The 22,947-nt window shown below is 38.1% G+C and overlaps 1 protein-coding gene across 1 annotated transcript in view; it reads right to left on the bottom strand.

Moving 5' to 3' along the window:
* Positions 1 to 22,947, bottom strand: part of LOC126419799 (protein still life, isoforms C/SIF type 2) — a 924,442-nt gene that overhangs the window by 40,073 nt on the left and 861,422 nt on the right. Inside the window, exons 15-17 of the mRNA XM_050086986.1 lie at positions 17,027 to 17,145; positions 8,683 to 8,859; positions 8,233 to 8,420 (exon numbers count right to left, since the gene is read on the bottom strand). Coding sequence (XP_049942943.1) covers positions 8,233 to 8,420; positions 8,683 to 8,859; positions 17,027 to 17,145 — 484 coding nt within the window. The remainder of the gene's footprint in view (positions 1 to 8,232; positions 8,421 to 8,682; positions 8,860 to 17,026; positions 17,146 to 22,947) is intronic.

Here is a 22,947-nt window from a genome sequence, read left to right as displayed (position 1 = left end):
GGTGGTTTGCAGATTTCATAGGGATGAACCAAGAGGTTACGAAGGTTAGGTGGATGGTGGAAAGACGCTCTTAGTGGAGTGGGGAGGATTTCATGAAGGATGGATCTCATTTCAGGGCAGGATTTGAGGAAGTTGTATCCCTGCTGAAGAGCCACATTCAGAGTCTGATCCAGTGCCAGAAAGTATCCTGTCACAAGTGGGGCACTTTTGGGGTTCTTCTGTGTGAGATACTGGGTTTGAGGGGATGAGGAAGTGGCTCTAGCTATTTGCTTCTGTACCAGGTCGCGAGGGTAGTTGCGGGATATGAAAGCTGTTTTCAGGTTATTGGAGTAATGGTTCAGGGATTCAGGACTGGAGCAAATTCGTTTGCCACAAAGACCTAAGCTGTAGGGAAGTGACCGTTTGATATGGAATGGGTGGCAGCTGTCAAAATGGAGGTACTGTTGCTTGTTGGGGGGTTTGATGTGGACGGATGTGTGAAGCTGGCCATTGGACAGATGGAGGTCAATGTCGAGGAAAGTGGCATGGGATTTGGAGTAGGACCAGGTGAATCTGATGGAACCAAAGGAGTTGAGGTTGGAGAGGAAATTCTGGAGTTCTTCTTTAGCACCTTTATATAACAAAGATGCAAAGATGCTGTGACTTACCAAATGAGAAAGCGCTGGTAGATAGACACAATAAAAAGCACACAAACTCACACACAAATTTGAAGCTTTTGCAACCCAAGGTTGCTTCATCAGGAAAGAGGGAAGGAGAGGGAAAGACGAAAGGATGTGGGTTTTAAGGGAGAGGGTAAGGAGTCATTCCAATCCCGGGAGTGGAAAGACTTACCTTAGGGGGAAAAAAGGACAGGTATACACTTGCACACACACACACACACACACACACACACACACATATCCATCCGCACATATACAGACACAGTAGACATATCTAATGGCAAAGAGTTTTGGCAGAGATGTCAGTTGAGGCGGAAGTACAGAGGCAAAGATGTTGTTGAGTGACAAGTAATGTACGAGGGGCGGCAACTTGAAATTAGCAGAGGTTGAGGCCTGGTGGGCAATGGGAAGGGAGAATATATTGAAGGGCAAGTTCCCATCTCCGGAGTTCTGATAGGTTGGTGTCAGTGGGAAGTATCCAGATAACCCAGACTGTGTAACACTGTGCCAAGATATGCTGTCCGTGCACCAAGGCATGTTTAGCCACAGGGTGATCCTCATTACCAACAAACACTGTCTGCCTGTGTCCGTTCATGTGAATGGACAGTTTGTTGCTGGTCATTCCCACATAGAAGGCTTCACAGTATAGACAGGTCAGTAGGTAAATCACGTGGGTGCTTTCACACGTGGCTCTGCCTTTGATCGTGTACACCTTCCGGGTTACAGGACTGGAGCAGGTGGTGGTCGGAGGGTGCATGGGACAGGTATTACACCAGGGGCGGTTACAAGGGTAGGAGCCGGAGGATAGGGAAGGCTGCGATTGTATACCTGTCCTTTTTTCCCCCGAAGGTAAGTCTTTCTGCTCCCGGGATTGGAATGATTCCTTACCCTCTCCCGTAAAACCCACATCCTTTCGTCTTTCTCTCTCCTTATCTCTTTCCTGATGAAGCAACCTTGGGTTGCGAAAGCTTGAAATTTGTGTGTGTGTTTGTGTGTTTTTTATTGTCTCTATCAACATATCAATGCTTTTGTTTGGTAAGTTACAGCATCTTCGTTTTTATATATTTTCCCCACGTGGAATGTTTCTTTCTATTATATATGTGTCTGTTTTTTCTATTCTGGAAGAAAGACTTTTTGTCTGAAATGTTAAATGTGTAGCAGTCTTTTTATTGTACATATCTGCAACTCAGCTCCTCTTCCTTGTGGTGAGTAGCAATGTATACTTTTCATAATATTGTTGTTATTCCATTCTGGATTTTCCACTGTTAGTATATTGATACAATTACCCTTGTGCTATCTGGGTAATCAATGAATGACTCTTGGCACATGTCCTGACAGAATTAAATATGCTGAAGTAACACCTGACTACCTCTTCCTCCACACTTATATCACTCATTCTGTCCTTATTAACAGTGCTTGAGAAAGTGGTCTATGGTAGAATACTGACTCACTTAACTGAGCAAAACATTTTAATTGGATCTCAATTTGGCTTTCACCAAGGGGTCCACATACAAGAGCACTGTAAGACCTCACATATGAAGGGCTATCAGAGCTATAAAAGAAACTTTTTCCTGTTGGTATATTATGTGTCTTTGTCAAAGCCTTTGTTTCTGTGGATCACAAAATTCTACTTAGCAAACTAAAGTGTTATGCTACATGGCATTCTTGTTGCATGGATGTAATTTTACCTCCATAACAGCAGAAAGTGGGTTTTATTAACATACTATATCTCAGGTATGAAAATAGATTCAAAATGGTAGAACATAACACGTAGCATGCCAAATGGGTTGGTACTGTGCCCACTCTTGTTTATAAGCTAAATAAATGATCTTACAATGACTTAAAACCTAAAATAATCATTGCTAAGTTTTCCTAATATTCCATATTAATGACAGTGAGGTCCCCTTTCAGGTAGAAAGATGACATCTCAGTTAATGAAGGAGTGTATTAACAACTTGAGACACATCTGCTGTCCCCAACCATTATGGCTAATGTATTTTAGTTACATGTCTCTAATGACCTGATTATCAATGGAAAATTAAACCCTATTGTTAATTTATTCCTTTTCTTTTAAACAGAAAATCACAATCAACGGTAGCTTTCCATGAAGGCCACATACAAGTTATTTATACACTTTGGTTCACATCACTATTATTTGTGGAGTAGATGCTTTCACATCCTACAGTATTATAATTCAGAATGATGTCACGTGATCTCATCTTGCATTTATTTTTCAGTTTTAAATGATTTATGCCAATTGTTCCCCTTTCTTTCTTTTGTGCAGGGTCATTCTTTTTCCTTGTTAAAGAAGGAGCCTGGTAGAAACATACAATTTAAAAACATTAGTCATACTTATCCACACAAGTTTATCTTCGACTTGTTTGCCAAGAGCTGTCACTGACTCTGTTCATTGCTCCCTCATACTAATAAATGGCTTGGCTGTGTGCTCCTTACTGTCTGCACAGAAATGGATATCATGGCTACAGCTCTCATGCCTGGTCATGTGCTGGTTTTACTACATGGCCAAAACATCATAGAATGCAAAATGAAATGAGACAAAACAACAGCCAGTGCAGGAAACTAATTTATTTCAAGAAGTTTATCATGACCCTGGACCATGTTGTAACTAAAAAAACATAAGCCTTGGTTGAGCCTGTAATCATTAGTGACTCGACTAAACCATTATCAATTTGTTAGAGCTATGTAATGATTTCAAGGGGACAATAAAGCTAAAGGGCACAAATGCTATTGACAAAACTACCTCATTATTTGTCAATATGATCTGCTTTCTGAGGTGATGGGTGTAAATACTTTTCAAAGATAGAACTTTCACTGCTTGCTGAGGTGTCAAACCAAGTACTGATAATCAACACTTCAGCTGGAATGTATCATTACAAAAAACTATCATTCAGAGAGGTTAGTGCATCTGTGAATTTCTCGAGGTATACCACATTTGCAACCTTCCCTAACACAATTGTTACTGGCGTTGATCGACAAGACCACTTGAACATCCTCGAGGTATTTTCTCTTGCTTCCAAGAAGCAGACCTTGAGTTGAACTTAAACAAGAATTAAATTCTCCAAGAACAAACTGAGTATACAGAATACATCTTGCAGTGCAACAGGCACATCAAATGTCAATTTTTCCATTATTGAAACACTGCTGAAACCTAGTAATGCAACTGAGTTCCAAGCTTCTTGTATTTCTAAGGCTACTGACATCAAGTATTCACTGAACAAACCTCATTTTGACATGTTACTGAACACCAGATCAAGGCAATTAAAGGAAAGGCAAGGCAAAAGTCACATTCAGTTCCATATTTAGCAGACTACACTCTAGGCAAACCTTTGGTATTAGTAATTCAAGCCTCTCACTAAGTCTTCAGCATAGTGTTGAAACATACAAATCCTGATGGTATGGAGAAACATGGTGAAGGCTACAGTGTTCACACAGTAGACCTTGCTTCAGGCCAAAAGCAATTATTCACAAGCTGAAAAATGAGGCTTCAGTGTCCATTACCTGCTTGAAAGATTTCATGTCTATTTGTCCGATACGAAGTTCAATTTAATAACAGATCTCAATTAACCAGTCATAAATACGCACTCTAGTGCAACCAGTGATCAAGCACTTGCCTATGTCTTCACAGTCATCTTTCCTGGCAGTAGCTAACAGTATATGTAATGACAGTTCCATCTTATGTTTAGAATAATTCTACTGCGCTGATAGAGTTGAGTGCCTGTAAACGCCTTTCTTCCTTCTACTGCCTTACATAGCCAAAGAAATCGAAATGCACAGTGCTTACTGTGTGCTTTAAGTGCTAGGATGATGAAGGTAGTCAGCAAACTATGCAAAAGGCAACACTTAAAGTTCTAGTTGTTGTTCTGGTCTTTAGTCCAAAGATTGGTTTGATGCTGCTCTTCATACTACTCTATCTTATGCAAGGCTTTTTATCTGCCAATAACTACTGCAATGTACATCCTTATCAATCTAATTACTGTATTCATATCTTGGCCTCTCCTTAGGGCTTTTATCCCACACACTTCCCTCAAATACTAAACTAGTGATTCCTTTATGTCCCAGAATGTGTCCTATTCACTGATAACTTCTTTTAGTCAAGTTGTGCCGCAGATTTCTTTCCTCCCCAATTCTATTCAGTACCTTGTCATTAATTACACAACCTACCCATCTAATCTTCAGCATTCTTCTGTTGCACCATGTTTCAAATGCTTTCATTCTCTTCTTATGTAGACTGCTTATCATCCATGACTACACTCCATTCCTATATCTCTCTGGAATCCAAACTGGCTTCACCAGTTTTTGATGGTATTATAGAATATATAAAGGGTCACACCCAAAGATGGCTAAATTCCAGCAGAATTGTTGCAAAGGATGGAACCCTCCTCACACAGGTATCTGAAACATGACACTTGGTTCCGCACAGGTGCCCCAATCTGGGTGTGGTCTTGTGTCACAACAAGGACCTTTAACCCTTCCACCACAAGCACACTAAATTGGTCAAAGTTTGAGTTATCGACAAGTCACTGCCAGTCTACAGTTTACCAGGCCCAGACAATGCTAACTGGATACCCTAAATTCCAATCCTGGCCACATAGGCCAAGTGCTTATAACAGATAACACTGCCAGTCTTATGAAGTGGGCAGCATCTCAAAACTGTACTGTGAAGCAAGCAGACTGCTTGTGCCTTCATCACACTGCAGCAGGTGTAAATTGGGGGGTTTCAAGTTCTATGTGCTTATTCCATGAGGAATAGAGGAGTATTCAAGGATGCTGGTGTCATCAGAGCCCAAGTTCGCCCTGGTAGCTGAGTGGTCAGCGTGACAGACTGTCAATCCTAAGGGCCCGGGTTCGATTCCCGGCTGGGTCGGAGATTTTCTCCGCTCAGGAACTGGGTGTTGTGTTGTCCTAATCATCATCATTTCATCCCCATCGACGCACAGGTCGCCGAAGTGGCGTCACATCGAAAGACCTGCACCAGGCGAACGGTCTACCCGACGGGAGGCCCTAGCCACACGACGTTTCCATTATTATCAGAGCCCAAGGAAACAGCACAGTTATGTAGGGAGCCACTGCAGTATGCATGCCACAGGGTTCTTGAAAAATCACGTAGCCCACATCCACATCTAGGATAATTGCATACTGGCTGAAGCAGTGCTTTTTACTTTATTTTATTTATGGTCATCGAAGTTAAGCACTGTTGGGCTGGGCTAGCACTTGGATGGGTGACCATCCGGGTTTGCCAAGTGCTGTTAGCAAGTTGGATGCATTCAGCAGTTGTGAGGCCAATTGAGTAACTACATGACTGAGAAGTAATGTCTCTGGTCACAAAGAACGACAACAGCTGGAAGTGAAGTGTGCTGGCCACATGCCCTTCCATATCCACATCCAGTGACGCCTACTGGCTGAAGATGACACGACAATTGGTCGGTACTGTTGGGCCTTCTGAGGCCTGTTCAGAGTTACTCATGGTACTGACATCTGTTACCACTGATGTTCTTCCAACTGGTTCCTTCCACAATGACCTATGCTACATGCTTGTGTAATTTAACACGCAGAAATAGTTCACAATGTCAGTTTGTGTCTATTAACATATCTGTTGGTTCATTTCACACTCATAAATGTTTTTCTTCGTACTGCAACCAATAGAAAAAATGAATATACACTCTATGACAAAAATGTGAAACATATGGAAGACAATGTCAATATAACTTTGTGCATGTCACACCATTGGCAAGTATGTAAACAATTAGTGTTGCAATTCTCTGTGACAAGTAGGAGCAGCCACCAGAGTGCATTAGTGTCATTCATTTTTACTGTCACTAACAGGCCAGTAGAGTGTGTAAATGGTATGAACAATGTCAGATGTTGAGCAACCAGTGTGAAGGACACAGAGGTTCTGCGTATACATGTGAGACATCATTATCAGCACCTTACAGAGTTTGGGAGCAGTATCATTGTGAGTCTGCATTTGGCTGCCTGGCTGAATCACACAATATCCAGATTTGTGTGGCAATCAGACACGACAGCAGCCTGATGCTGGACTGAATGGGAATGTTGGCAGGCATACTCATCCTCAAGATTCCAAATGACCACATCTGACCACCACAAGGGAGGACTGTTGTACTGTGTGCCAAGCACATTGTAATCCCTTCACATTTGTGCCTGACATCCTAGAACAAGTAACGGACTGCTTGCAACTTTCTGTGTCATCCTGCACCATTAGCTGGACGATGGAATTAATCTCCCACACATAGGGTGCTATTAACACTACAACACAAATGGCTGCATATGAAGTGGTATTGTGACAGGAAAGGATGTACTGCTGACGAATGAGGTTGCATTGTGTTCAGTGATGAATTACGATTCTGTGCTACCCTAGATGACCATCTGATCTTGGAAGAGGTCCTATTCTTTCTATTTTTTGGAGACACACAGCAGTGTTACTCCTGGTGTCTTGGTGTAAGGATCCATCGGTTAAGTCTTTAAGTCACAGATGGTAGTGGTTGGAGGAACTCTGGTGGATATCACAGACATCTTGTATTTTCCCTCTCATGTGACAGTATTGTGGTGCCATTTTTCAGCAGGACAGTGCTCATCCACACAAGGCATGTGTCTCTATGAACTGTCAGCAAGATGCTGAGCTACTCCTGTGACCAGCAAAATACCTCAGATCTGTCCCCAATGGAACATGTGTGGAACCAGCTTGGACATCAACTCCATCCCAGTGCCAGGCACAAATGATGCAACATCATACTAATAAGTGGGCTCATACTTCCAACTATCCAGGATATCAACGACCAGTTACAACATTTGCAGGCTGGCTTGCCTCAGGAAAGGATACAATGGCTTTACGGCACCCTTGCCAACTGAGCCAGTGCATCCATTCAGGTCAAAATAGGTGCAATACAGTGCTCATACAGCCAAGTTATTTGTAAATTTGACTCGAATTTGTAACCAATGAAATAACAACACATACCCTCTCAACATGTCAAGTTTCATTTTGTTTCCTCCTCCCCTTCTGGGTGCTTCAATTCTTTTGTGAAGAAGTATATGAAGAAATTCACAGATTAAAAGAATTAGGGGTTCAGTCAAGATATTCTGATAAACCCATCAGAGAAAACTGTGCTTGGGGAAACTTGAAGCACAACTTTTCTGTATTACTGTATGTAGATGAAAAATTATTCTGTGCACAGCTCAGTATGTGACTAGTAACTGAAGAGATCATGTTGGACACAGCAACCTAATAAATGCAAAAAGAGAGATAACACTTTCAGTACAGTCTGTTTGTTTGAAGAAGGTACTTTACTTGGCATAACTGGCCAGTTTTTCTTGCATCTTGGTAGAGTACAGCTATAATATAATAGTAATAACTTAACTAGCAGTAAAATTTCTTTGAAGACAGCTGTCACATTGGTACAAGATAACACTTCTTGCTATACAGTCTATTTATGTTTAAAGTAATTAGTTATGTTACAAATATGGGACAATTCAACTAGAAATCTTTAGGGAAGGTTTTTATTGGTAATGAAGCTGTCAAGATTCATATTAAGGTTACCTGTTAGAAAGAACGTAAACCTTTTCTGATCGCCTTTGTAGTTGTGACCTAAGATGTATAAGTTCCCAGAGGAAATGTGAATCCATGTCCTTTGCTGAACTTGCACGAACTTGTACTTCAGTTACAGGAATAAGAACTTGGTATCGAATTATTTCTACTTCACTGGAACTGCCTTTGCTCGACACCCCCTGCGTACAGCAAACAAAATTAATTAATCACACTATACCTAACTATGACAACAAAATGTTTGTAGTACAATGAAATTTTTAGAATACTGAACTAGAAGTTTTTTAATATATGTTCTGTACTATTAATAGAGGAAAAGATTGTTCATGAGTTTAATCACAAGAAATTGTTCAAGTATATACAACAAAAAACTGGTTTGTCTAATATATTACACTCAAATAATTAATGTAATGCTACTTAAAAAGCATTAATATGATTTCTAACCATTAGTTTCTTCTTCTGTCGCAATCGTTCCTTACAGAGGAACACAACTGCTGACTTGAATACAAAGCACATTGCATGGAGTTCAAGGCCTTTCTTTATTTTTCCTAGGAAGTCAGATATGTTCAACCATTCAACACCTCCATAATAAAGAAGATCGCCAGGTGAGAGATCAATTGGCTGAAACATAGACACCACATTTGTTACTTACCATGTAATTACAATAAAATAATATTAAGTGTGGAACCTATCCAAGACTCTCAAATATAAAAGACACAGTCACTTACAAACGTAGTAAAATAACAACATCTAAACTATTTTCAGAGATAAAGTTCTTTCTGAAATAAGGAAAGTTGATGACTCCCAGCATCAGTACTCTTTCATTCCAAATAAAAGGCTATCTGACTGTAGCAGGCTGAGATAAACTTATACACGTTAGGATTTCGCAGCCAGTATTTACATTGATACATTTAGGAAAACCAGAATATGAACAATGTGGTAATAGTGATATCTTTGCTTTAAGGGATTAAACAATGATGCTAACAATGGTGCTAATGCTAACTTAATCCTTGTATATGACATGGCCACACTGAAAACTCATGAGTGATGGCATTACTGACATTTTTAATTCATTTAAACAGCCTATGCCTAGACACTGCATTTAATAGTAAAAAAGGAGAAACAAATGCAGAGTGCTGTCAAATTAACTGTTACTGACTAATCAGGGCAGTAAGAAATATATTATCATAAATTCAAATGGCTGTTGATGTTTCTTGGTGCCCAGAATAATACTTTCTGCTGAAATTACTTTTTAGTCAGCACACTGACTGGTAACTATAATTTATTTTTCACCTGAAGAACTGGTCACTGATACCACCAATCACTTAACTCATATGAAATGAATTTGTGCAGGTGTGTGGGTGTCAAGTGTAGTAAGCTATGCAGACATGATGGAATTGAAATTCTGTGGTGTCAAGCTAAAGGAAGATATAAAGGCACAAAAAATTTCATTCAAAAACACACACTACTTTGTTTCTTTGGAGACAGAAAACAAATACTGTATGTTGTTGTTGTTGTTGTTGTTGTGGTCTTCAGTCCTGAGACTGGTTTAATGAAGCTTTCCATGCTACTCTATCCTGTGCAAGCTTCTTCATCTCCCAGTAAGTACTGCAACCTACATCCTTCTGAATTGGCTTTGTGTATTCATCTCTTGGTCTCCCTCTACGATTTTTACCCTCCACGCTGCCCTCCAATACTAAACTGGTGATCCCTTGATGCCTCATAACATGTCCTACCAACCAATCCCTTCTTCTAGTCAAGTTGTGCCACAAACTTCTCTTCTCCCCAATCCTATTCAATACTTCTTCATTAGTTATGTGATCTACCCATCTAATCTTCAGCATTCTTCTGTAGCACCACATTTCAAAAGCTTCTATTCTCTTCTTGTCCAAACTATTTATCGTCCATGTTTCACTTCCATACATGGCTACACTCCATACAAATACTTTCAGAAACGACTTCCTGACACTTAAATCCATACTCAATGTTAACAAATTTCTCTTCTTCAGAAATGCTTTCCTTGCATTGCCACTCTACATTTTATATCCTCTCCACTTCGACCATCATCAGTTATTTTGCTCCCCAAATAGCAAAACTCCTTTACTACTTTAAGTGTCTCATTTCCTAATCTAATTCCCTCAGCATCATCCGACTTAATTTGACTACATTCCATTATCCTTGTTTTGCTTTTGTTAATGTTCATCTTATATCCTCCTTTCAAGACACTATCCATTCCATTCAACTGGTCTTCCAAGTCCTTTGCTGTCTCTGACAGAATTACAATGTCATCGGCGAACCTTAAAGTTTTTATTTCTTCTCCATGGATTTTAATACCTAATCCAAATTTTTCTTTTGTTTCCTTTACTGCTTGCTCAATATACAGATTGAACAACATCGGGGAGAGGCTACAACCCTGTCTCACTCCCTTTCCAACCACTGCTTCCCTATCATGCCCCTCGACTCTTATAACTGCCGTCCGGTATCTGTACAAATTGTTAATAGCCTTTCGCTCCCTGTATTATATCCCTGCCACCTTCAGAATTTGAAAGAGAGTATTCCAGTCAACATTGTCAAAAGCTTTCTCTAAGTCTACAAATGCTAGAAACGTAGGTTTGCCTTTCCTTAATCTAGCTTCTAAGATAAGTCGTAGGGTCAGTATTGCCGCATGTGTTCCAATATTTCTATGGAATCCAAACTGATTCTCCCCGAGGTCGGCTTCTACTAGTTTTTCCATTCGTTTGTAAAGAATTCGTGTTAGTATTTTGCAGCTGTGACTTATTAAACTGATAGTTCGGTAATTTTAACATCTGTCAACACATGCTTTCTTTGGGATTGGAATTATTATATTCTTCTTGAAGTCTGAGGGTATTTCGCCTGTCTCATACATGTTGCTCACCAGATGGTAGAGTTTTGTCAGGACTGGCTCTCTCAAGGCTGTCAGTAGTTCTAATGGAATGTTGTCTACTGCCAGAGCTTTGTTGCGGCTCAGGTCTTTCAGTGCTCTGTCAAACTCTTCACGCAGTATCATATCTCCCATTTCATCTTCATCTACATCCTCTTCCATTTCCATAATATTGTCCTCAAGTACATCACCCTTGTATAGACCCTCTATATACTCCTTCCACCTTTCTGCTTTCCCTTCTTTGCTGGGAACTGGGTTTCCATCTCAGCTCTTGATATTCATACAAGTGGCTCTCTTTTCTCCAAAGGTCTCTTTCCTGTAGGCAGTATCTATCTTACCCCTAGTGAGACAAGCCTCTATCTACAGCCTTACATTTGTCCTCTAGCCATCCCTGCTTCGCCATTTTGCACTTCCTGTCGATCTCATTTTTGAGACGTTTGTATTCCTTTTTGCCTGCTTCATTTACTGCATTTTTATATTTTCTCCTTTCATCAATTAAATTCAATATTTCTTCTGTTACCCAAGGATTTCTACTAGACCTCGTCTTTTTACCTACTTGATTCTCTGCTGCCTTCACCACTTCATCCCTGAAAGCTACCCATTCTTCTTCTACCGTATTTCTTTCGCCCATTCTTGTCAATTGTTCCCTTATGCTCCCCCTGAAACTCTGTACAACCTCTGGTTTATTCAGTTTATCCAGGTCCCATCTCCTTAAATTCCCACCTTTTTGCAGTTTCTTCAGTTTTAATCTACAGTTCATAACCAATAGATTGTGGTCAGAGTCCACATCTGCCCCTGGAAATGGCTTACAATTTAAAACCTGGTTCCTAAATCTCTGTCTTACCATTATATAATCTATCTGAAACCTGTCAGTATCTCCCGGCTTCTTCCACATATACAATCTTCTTTTATGATTCTTGAACCAAGTGTTAGCTATGATTAGGATGTGCTCTGTGCAAAATTCTACCAGGCGGCTTCCTCTTTCGTTTCTTACCCCCAGTCCATATTGACCTACTACGTTTCCTTCTCTCCCTTTTCCTACTGACGAATTTCAGTCACCCGTGACTATTAAATTTTCATCTCCCTTCACTATCTGAATAATTTCTTTTATTTCATAAAACATTTCTTCAATTTCTTCGTCATCTGCAGAGCTAGTTGGCATATAAACTTGTACTACTGTGGTAGGCGTGGGCTTCGTATCTATCTCAACCACAATAATGCGTTCACTATGCTGTTTGTAGTAGCTTACCTGCATTTCTATTTTCCTATTCATTATTATTCATTATTAAACCTACTCCTGCATTACCCCTATTTGATTTTGTGTTTATAGCCCTGTAGTCACCTGACCTGAAGTCTTGTTCGTCCTGCCACCAAACTTCACTAATTCCCACTATATCTAACTTTAAGCTATCCATTTCCCTTTTTAAATTTTCTAACCTACCTGCCCGATTAAGGGATCTGACATTCCACGCTCCGATCCGTAGAACGCCAGTTTTCTTTCTCCTGATAACGACATCCTCTCGAGTCCCCGCCCGGAGATCCGAATGGGGGACTATTTTACCTCCAGAATGTTTTACCCAAGAGGACGCTATCATCATTTAACCATACAGTAAAGGTGCATGCCCTCGGGAAAAATTACGGCCGTAGTTTCCCCTTGCTTTCAGCTGTTCACAGTACCAGCACAGCAAGGCTGTTTTGGTTAGTGTTACAAGGCCAGATCAGTCAATCATCCAGACTGTTGCCCCTGCAACTACTGAAAAGGCTGCTGCCCCTCTTCATGAACCACACGTTTGTCTGGCCTCTCAACAGATACCCCTCCGTTGTGGTTGCACCTACGGTACGGCTATCTGTATCGCTGAGGCACGCAAGCCTCCCCACCAACGGCAAGGTCCATGGTTCATGGGGGTAGGAAAAATACTGTATAGCTAATGGTAAAAGTAACATTTATTTATATGAAGGGAGAAATACCTGACAGCTTTAAATGGAAAGGTATGATATATATTCCAAAGACCAATTGTGCAAAGAAGTGCAATCAGTGCAGAGCATTCAGCCTCATATCACATGCCTGAAAAATAGCAACCAAGATAATCTATCATTTCATAGATCAAAATGATCAATGGTGATCTTGAAGGAGCTGTTGAATATGAGAGTCAATACTTGCATTATTAGCAATTACACAAAAAAATTCTTGAGATTTAACACATCGATATTGATCATCTTCATACACATAGAAAAGATGTTCTACAACACTGACTGGAACAAATAGTTCAAGAAATGAAGAACATGGTAATTGACTATAGGGGCAAAATCATAACCCTGTAACTCTACAAGAATTATAATGCAGTAATAGGGAAGACTGAACCACAGACTAAGATATTAAAATGAGTAAAGCCAGGATGAGGCTTATCTTCACTCTTATTTAATTTGTACATGTAAAATGCATTAAGGAATTTTCAGAACCCAGCCAGAATAGGAGAACAGTTGCTGTATGAAATTAAAGTTGGTATAAGATATGATAGCACTGAGAAAGGAGGAAGTATAAGCAAGACTAACAACTTTTAGGTAGAGGAGAAAAAGATGATGATTTCCAGAAGGTTATCCTGTCTTCTTAATAATTAAACCTATACCACATTGCTGAGTGTTACTAGTGGCACTTATAACTTGCACAGTAAATGTGAATGTGAGATCCCGAAGCAAATTTTTTAGATTCAGAGATTGATTCATTCTCATAAAACTACTTGTAAACTACTCAAGTAAAAAATTCTTTTTGTTTGGGCTAGATTTTGAAATCCTGTTAAGATTGGGATCATAAGTGTTGGATTCTAACTGTCTGAACTAAATTCAGTGGCAAAGCTACGAAAGTAACTGGGGGTAGGAAAATTTTCTTTCTGGGAAGGAGCTGTCTATCCAGTCAACACTTTCTTTTTCTCTTATACAGTCTATAAAATATGTAATGGGCGATCTAAAAATTACAGAAATTGTTAAAATTTTACTTAGGATTTTTCAGATTGATTTTTATTACTCAGAATTTAGTTATCAGTCTCCTGATAGTAAAAATGCAGTTTATTTAAAGAAAATTTATGAAATTATCATGTGTACAAAAATTTCTACACACATAAAAATTCATTGTTTTAAAATTACCATTTGAAATCTCCTTCTTTTGGACATATGAAAAAATGATTTCCTGTCCCAAAACAACATTTTCTGTATAAAATTATTTTTTAAAGAATATTCCAAATTTTAAAGAATTTTTTTGTAAAAATGAAACAAATTTAAGTAACCAATACTAAATTCCTATTTTAATATGAAATTTCTAAAAATATATAATTTTGTCAAAGTTAATGTCATAAAAAGAAAATTATTGTAATTAAAAAAGTTCATCTTTCAAGAACAGTCTATAAGGGAAAGCAATATTACAAATATGAGCAATGCACCAACAATACTCTGATTTCACAATATGTATTTGTTCTGTAAACATGCTGTGATGGGTCTATCTACAGTTTTCTGTTGTGTAAACATACTAAGTTTTGTAGGCGTAAAAAAAAAATTCAAAAAGCGCAGAAAAACATGTTTCAATCAACAGATGTTGTTGTTGTTGTGGTCCTCAGTCCAGAGACTGGTTTGCTGCAGCTTTCCATGCTACTCTATCCTGTGCAAGCTTCTTTATCTCTCAGTACCTGCTGCAATCTATTTATCTCTTGGTCTCCCTCTATGATTTTTACCTTCCAAGCTGCCCTCCAATACTAAATTGGTGATCCCTTGATGCCTCAGGACATGTCCTACTAACTGATCCCTTCTTCTAGTCAAGTTGTGCCACAAATTTCTCTTCTTCCCAATTCTATTCAATACCTTCTCATTAGTTATGTGGTCTACCCATCTAATCCTCAGCATTCTTCTGTAGCACCACATTTCAAAAGCTTCCATTCTCTTCTTGTCTAAACTATTTATCATTCACATTTCACTTCCATATGTGGCTACACTCCATACAAATACTTTCAGGAACAACTTCTTGACATTTAAATCTATACTCGATGTTAACAAATTTCTCTTCTCTTCTCAACAGATAACAAATCTGATCTTGGGCAATAAGCTAGAAGCAAGACAGAAAGATAGGTAAATTTGTTTGTAAGTATCTCTTCCCAATATTAAATATGAAATGCAAGAATAGTGAAATTTCAGACCTAAAATGCACTTAATAAACCTTATTAGACTTATTGATATGGGAATGAATTTTACAATTTTAATGCTCTTCTGAGATGAAATCTTAGAATTGTGTTGCTTATTGGGAAGAGAAATATTACAAACTGTCTCATCCAATGAGAATGTATCACCAGCTTTGGAAAATGTCTGAACATTCAAGAACAACTTTTATGCAATATGGTAATTATTTGCACTCTTATGCCATTCAATTTACCACCAAGATGCTTATACTCAGAAATGATAAGACGTGCAAAGACTAAGTCACTCAGTGTCACAAATTATGCCTGTGTTATACATTTCTTTTTATGTGAACGTCACATCAAATTAGTGAATAGAGTTTGCAAGATCAAGAAAAATCATAAAAAAAAGCATGCATTTTCTATTCTGTGACAGTAAAAATACTTATGAACACAAACACTACATCAATAAAGAAATAGGTCAGCTACAATATTCCCAGTTGTAAACATCAAAGAATAAAGTGGAAATCTGACATTTAACAAAGACTGTTATGATGCACACACATTTCCATATATTACGAATATGTAATATAGGATCAGAGACACAATACCATTCAGAAATATAAATTATGTAAAAAGGAGTTTATGAAAACTGTGTACTTAAACAGGAAAATAGTGGTGTGATACAAAAACCTGTAAAGGATGTCATCTGGACCAGAAAGCAGGATCATTTGGAAATCTTGACAAACAATCTGCATAGGCACCAGATAATGCCATAAAAGGCAAAAATAAAACATTAAGAAGGTAATTGAAGTCCTAATGGACACAAAGGGAGAATACAAATTATTTGGTAACCATTTCATCTGCATTTACATAAATCTACCAGAGTCGTCAAGTATCATGGGAAAACCAATGATTAACAGCCAATCTAAAATGAGTGTGAAGGAATCAAACAGATCATTAGCACAGCCCAAGAAACAAAAGTAAGAGCCTGGTGACCTGTGCAACACTGTAGAATGTTTTACTTCCAAAAGAAGCTGTTGAGCTTAATCAAAGCATTCGGTTGAATATCTGTGGTCTCTGTGGGTCAAAATCTTTTGTATGTTTTTCTTTTTTATACACATCTATGCTTAATGCATGCCTTGTTGTGTCAAGTGAGCCACATGTGTCATTTGCTGTACATCAGCTAGCATTGAGTGCAGTAGAATGTGTCAAGTTTCTTTTAAATTTTTCCAATAGAGTCAATTACAAGTGATGTGTATTTTCTGGAGTGTCTGTAATTACTAAAATGCTGTATAGAAGACAGACTTGTATCATAGTTATTGCATCTGTCCATGGCTAAATAGTGTTAAATGCTGAAGGCCAAATAAAATGAATTAACAAGTTTCTTTTAACATGAAGTGATCTAATAAAGTGTTGAGTAAAATGACTACCAGTGTTCTCAAATATGTAGATAATTGAAGGAATCACATGCAATGTAACTCTACTGCATTTTATTTCCTCCTTAGGAGAATAAATATAAAAAACTAAGTGCTAACGATTTTCTGTGGATGTGGAACATCAAAAGATTCAAAATAGCATTTTATTTGTTTGAGCTATATTATTAGAACTGGATAGGTAAATTAATAAGAAGCAAGTAAATGGTTTACTCCATCCTATGAACAAAAGTAGCAGTTTATTAATTTCACAGAAATACTACACAAGTGCTATAGGTACTGATGCTTATTACCTGTTTACATGATTTTTGATGTTGCCTAAACAAGTGATCAAATATTGCTCCATACTCTTCATGTATCCTTTGCATTTCATTTATATGTTCAGCTACCTTCTCCATGCCCTTAAGGGCCTCTGAAATAAAAAGAATGTGTGTTTAATAAAAATATGCACAAAGTTGATCACAGATTAATTGCAATAACTGAGAGGTGATAATGTTTTGTAAAGAAAGTAAATCAAGAACAGTCATGCCTCCCTAAGAGACTGCTACATAATTATTTGTACATATTGTAATGTCTTAACAAATCTATTGACTTGCATAACACTTCTGTGCTGTCAAATGATGTGGAACACTGCCTTTCCCATTATTCCAATGGCTCATCATCTCATTCCAAATCTGCTTAACCAACCACATTCTGACTCATTTACATCTTCTTTTTCAAGCCTAATTTGCCAACAAATCCATGGATCTGCCATAGGAAAATGGATGATGGCTTTTTTTATGTTATTCTGTATATTGGTCACCTAAAGAAAGCCTTCAGTTCATCCAGTCCTAACCCTTCACAGATGAACAGATAAATGCTCTTTCCTCCAGTACTTCTACACACTCTCTCAAATCTGTTTTACTGTTCCTTCATGGACACTGACCTCCACATATTGGATGCTTCTGTAGAAGCCTTAGTTGATATCAGAATTGTTAACCAACAAGAGTTCGTCCTTTTTGACAGCTGTCATCTGTTCCATGTCACTCTCATGTAATTTTGATACTTGCAGGCAATGCAGCTTGGTGTGATAAAGGAGTTATTCACTTATATTTATAAGTTTTCAACAACCTTTACAGACAGTTATTCCATAAAAAGATACCTGACCTCATACCTTTCCACAATCTTGGCATCATCACTGCTGCTAAATTGTACTATCCTTAACACACATGCCTTGCCAAACACAACACAATCTTTGCCATGGCTTTCACTATCTCATGTTTTGGAATGAGGCACAGGACAATCTATCAACACTCCTACCAACACACCTGACTTACTGAATATCCCATTACATCCATAAACCCTCATAGTCTCATCCTGCACCTAACTGTTACAAGACCTTACAACTAACCAGCTGCCTACCTATATGAATGTTGATTGACAAAAATTGAGTTTGGCCTCACAAATTCAAACACATGCTTGCTAAGCATGCTGCACACCACAATGATAATTACTTGAGCAGCAGCTTCAGAATACTGTGCCATTGGTAATCCTCTAACCTCCTACGTCCTCACACAAAGCACCACTCTCCAATCCACATAAACAACATCATTCCATCTGAACCACATAGGTCAGAGTTTTCCCTCCAGCACACCCTCTAGTTCTGAATTATGTAGGCCCACAGGCTAAATTGCTGCTAGATCAATCGTAAAGGACTCCTTTTTACTCTTTTGTCTTTGTCTTTGCCTCCCACAGTTTTCTACCTTTGCCCCCAATGCTCTTCTGTCCTGACATCATACTTTGTTTTTCACTTCTCTCTCTCTCTCTCTCTCTCTCTCTCTCTCTCTCTCTCTCTCTCTCTCTCTCTCTTTTGCTCCTCCCTCCCTAATATTCTACTCTAGCTATGTTGTATAGCAATAATGGAAATTCTAAGATGGAACAACTAATAAAAGAAGGGAAAGGCACCATTCACTTATAGCAGATCAATACGGGATGCATAGACACCTGTAACAGAAAACAATGTTCTCTTGTCTTTTAGCTCCCTGGCCCTTTTTCTCATAGAAAATACAAACAATCACATACACTACCACACAGACACCCAAGCACGTGCTGCTGCAGAGGCAATTATGTGCATTTGTCTGTCTGTTTGGCTCTGTGAGTGAATGTTTATGCTTTCTACTAGAAGAACCAGAGAGCTCAATAGCTAATGTACACTGCTTTCTGTTACACATTTCTAAGCCCTGAATAACTATCTACTTTGTGTCATTTGACAGTATAATCCAGATTTCCATCTCTTATTAGCACCATGCATGTGCATTTGCACATGCAAACAATCAGACACACACACATAAACAAACAAATAAACAAACCACACACACACACACACACACACACACACACACACACACACACTTGCAAGTTCCATAGATCCTGATAGCAATGGAGATGCAAGGACATGGAATGAGTCAGTATTTTTACAATGTTAACAATACAGTAGCACACAATATGGTTAATTCATGACAAGACTCATAGTAACAACATGGCACACTAGAAGGAATAAAAACATATTACATACATCAGAATTAACACTTTTGTGTACACATTCAGATTAACAATATAAAATTATTTGAGCAAAAATATAACATTACAGCAACAAATAATTTACATTTATGCTTACATTGCGTGGCTAACTCGATTGTATAATAAAAACTTGCTCCCATGCACTAAAAAATTCACAAACTGAATAGAATGATTTTTGTATTAGGTATTCCTTCAGTTTGCTCTTGAACTTTGGCGTTTCAGGAACAAGACTTTTGATGACACTGGGTAGAGCACTGTAAATTTTGATGCATGTATAATTGACTCCTTCCTGTACAAGGGAATAGTTTGACTGGTTACTATGAATGTCCTTTTTGACCTTGTATTGTGACCGTTTTATTCACTATTGGTTTTGAAGAGAGAGTTGTTTTTATTAATGAAACATACAAAGGATATATGTACTGAGATATAATTGTAAATACCTGTAGGTTCCTAAACAGATTCCTGCATGAATGCCTTGGTTGCACACCACTCATGATACGTATAGCTCTCTTCTGAGCAATAAAAACTTTTTTTGCCAAGGGCTGGTTGCCCCAAAAGATGATTCCGTAAGACAAAAGTGTATGGAAATGTCTGAAACAAGCAGCTCCTATGGCCTCCTTGTTTTGTTTGGTGGAGATTTTACCTGACATTTGGTACAAAATCACCACCGATTTATCACAACTGATTCATGTTTAACAAATTCAAGAAGACAAAATGACTGCACCACTCCATTATACACCATTTTCTGACATGCCTGCTCTTTAGTGATGCACTTTGCAACTATTCCACAATGTGAATAACAAATCAAAACTTGGAGAGAGGGTCCATCCATTGATATGCATGATTTTTCTGTATGTCTTGCAAGTTCCATGCAGTTGTCTTCTGAAATCTACTGGAGCTTATGAATAACCCTATACTGTGGGATTTACAAAACAGATTGAGAGATGAACATTGAATTTGTTTGATAATTAACTACACAGCAATCAGTAACATTGTATTATTATTATTATGTAGTATTCTGCCTAATGGCAGGTCCATGTCTTCGTACGGAGAATTTCTGATTCCACTGTTCCATGTCTTCAGCTTCTTCCTTCAGTCTGTTGTATCTCCTTCCATCTTTCATGTCCTCCAGATGTTGAATTCTTCTTCTTCCTCATCCTGCGTTTCCTCTGATTTTCCCTTCGATGACATCACGTATGAGTCCCTCATGTCTAAGTACATGTCCAATCCAGTTGGCCTCTCTCTGAAGAATTGTACGCAGAATACTTCTCTCCTCTGCTACTCTTCGCAGTACATCATCATTTTTTATGCGATCTGTCCACTTGATCTTTTCCATTCTCCTCCAGCACCACGTTTCAAAGCTCTCTAAGTATTTTTTCTCCTTCTTTCTCATGGTCCATGTCTCTGCTCCATACAGTGCAATGAGTGGGAAGAACAATTTTTTGTTACAATGCATGAAGATACATGTATATGTTTGGTATGTAATGCTAATTTACCCATACCTAAAAAGAACACTACTGAATGCCATTTTACAGCAGTCCACAAAGAATGCCATTTCAGAGCAGTCCACAAAGACTTTGAATTGGAAGCAGCTGTTGGTAGTGGGTTGAGGGGCAAGAAACTTTCTAATCTTAAAAGTAATTTACAGTCACGGCAGTCATTTTTTGTCAAGCCTGTACAAAAAAGTCTTTCATCAAACATTGCATCATTTCATGTATCAGAAGTACTCATGAAACATGAAAAACCCTTTGCTGATGCACTGATGTAGAGGACTTCTTTCTACTAGCTAGTGAGTCCCTGTTTTCCCCATTCAAAAACATGTGAGGGATAATATCAACCATCAGAGACATGCCTCTGTCAGGACCTACTATAACAAGAGAAGTGGAATTAATGGCAGAAATTATAAAATGTCAACTGATCATAGATTTGCAATCCTGCTTTTGTTTCTCAATGCAGTTAGATGTGTCAGTAGATGGAAACAATCCACCTCAATTTATGGTTGGTATTTTCAGATTTCAGTGTAAGAGAAGACTGACATATAACTTTGACCTTGAAAGACACTATATGAGAGAAGATATTTACAATGCATTCACATATTTCAGTTTGGAATATGATTTTCCGATTCAAAAACTTGCATCTGGTACTACTGATGGAGTGCCTTGCATGGTAAGGAAACACAAATGATTTATTACCTGGCATGCAAACAACGAATCTTTCCTGCTTTTCTTTAAATATCGTTATACTGTGCATCAGCAAGTGATTTGTGGAGATATTTTGAGAATTGTACATGTTAGGAGCAATGTCACAAAAACTGTGAATTCAATTTGCTCACAATCACTATAGAGAACAAAGTTTAGATTGAAATTAGAAGAATTGAATAGCCAGTACAGAGACCTGCTATTGCACAATGAAGGTTGATGGCTGAGAAGAGGTATGCTTCTAAACAGATTTAGAGGAAATCTACCAGCGATAAAATTTGTGTCTGAAAGAGAGGAAGATTATTCATAACTGTATGATTTGAGCTGGTTGCTGGATCTGCCATTTGCAGCTGCTATGTCAGTAAAACTAAATGAATGAAACAAAGAACTTCAAATAAAAAAACAAATCATCATAATGATTACATTTCTATAAAGTGTTTTATGCAAAAACTTGATTTTTGGGTAGTCCAGTTTCAGAAACTAAATGGGAAACAGTTTCCTCAAATACAGTCAGAACTGTGGGATCAACGAACACTACTGGATCAAGAAGCTGCAGAGACGTGTACAGCCAGCATGATTGCACTGAAGATAGAATTTGAAAACTGATTTTCAGATTTTCAAAGCGATATAACAGCTCAACTTTCCAGAAAGTGGATGTGAAAAATATTTCAAATAAAATGCGTAATCATTTCTCTTGTAGTGAAACTGAACTTGAAGAGGAAATAATTTGATTTCAAAATGATGTGTCACAATACAAAAAGAGTGAGTATAAAATCCTACCATAACATTGTTAAAGTGATGTACATTTTAACATTTTTTGGATCAACTTATCTATGTGAGGTAGCATTTTCAATGATGAACATAGTGAAATCAAAGTGTAGAAATTAACTGACTGACCTGTCTTGTAACATGCTTAAGAAAGTAATATACTGTATAGTGTACCCCCTAACATATTGTATAAACAAGTATATACTGGAGGGTTTTTTCCCTGATGAGCTTAAACTGTCTAGGGTAGTTCCAGTACATAAAAAAGGAGATAAAAATTCTGTCTCAAGTTACAGGCCAATATCCATAGTCCCAGTTTCCTCAAAAGTTCTAGAATGCATAATTTACCAACAATTATCTGTTTACTTTGATAACATAGGATTAATAAGTGGATGACAGTATGGCTTTAGGAAAAACCTGTCAACCATTGATGCCATAGACAATGTTGTTAAATACATCCATCAAGTATTTGAAGATAAATGCTTTGCCCAAGTGACTTTTTGTTACCTAAGCAAAGCCTTTGACTGTGTAGAACATACACTACTACTCGAAAAAATGGACTTTTATGGTGTTAAAGGTAACAGCCTTAAGCTATTAAGATCATATTTACAAAACTGTAAGCAAGCCGTCTGTGTTGGGAAAGAAATATCCAGTATAGAACAAGTTGAGGTAGGTGTTCCGCAGGGATCCGT

The sequence above is a fragment of the Schistocerca serialis genome, chromosome 9 (assembly GCF_023864345.2).
Source record: "Schistocerca serialis cubense isolate TAMUIC-IGC-003099 chromosome 9, iqSchSeri2.2, whole genome shotgun sequence".
Lineage (NCBI taxonomy): Eukaryota > Metazoa > Arthropoda > Insecta > Orthoptera > Acrididae > Schistocerca > Schistocerca serialis.
Note: the sequence above shows the minus strand (reverse complement) of the source record. Positions and strands in the feature narration are given on the sequence as shown.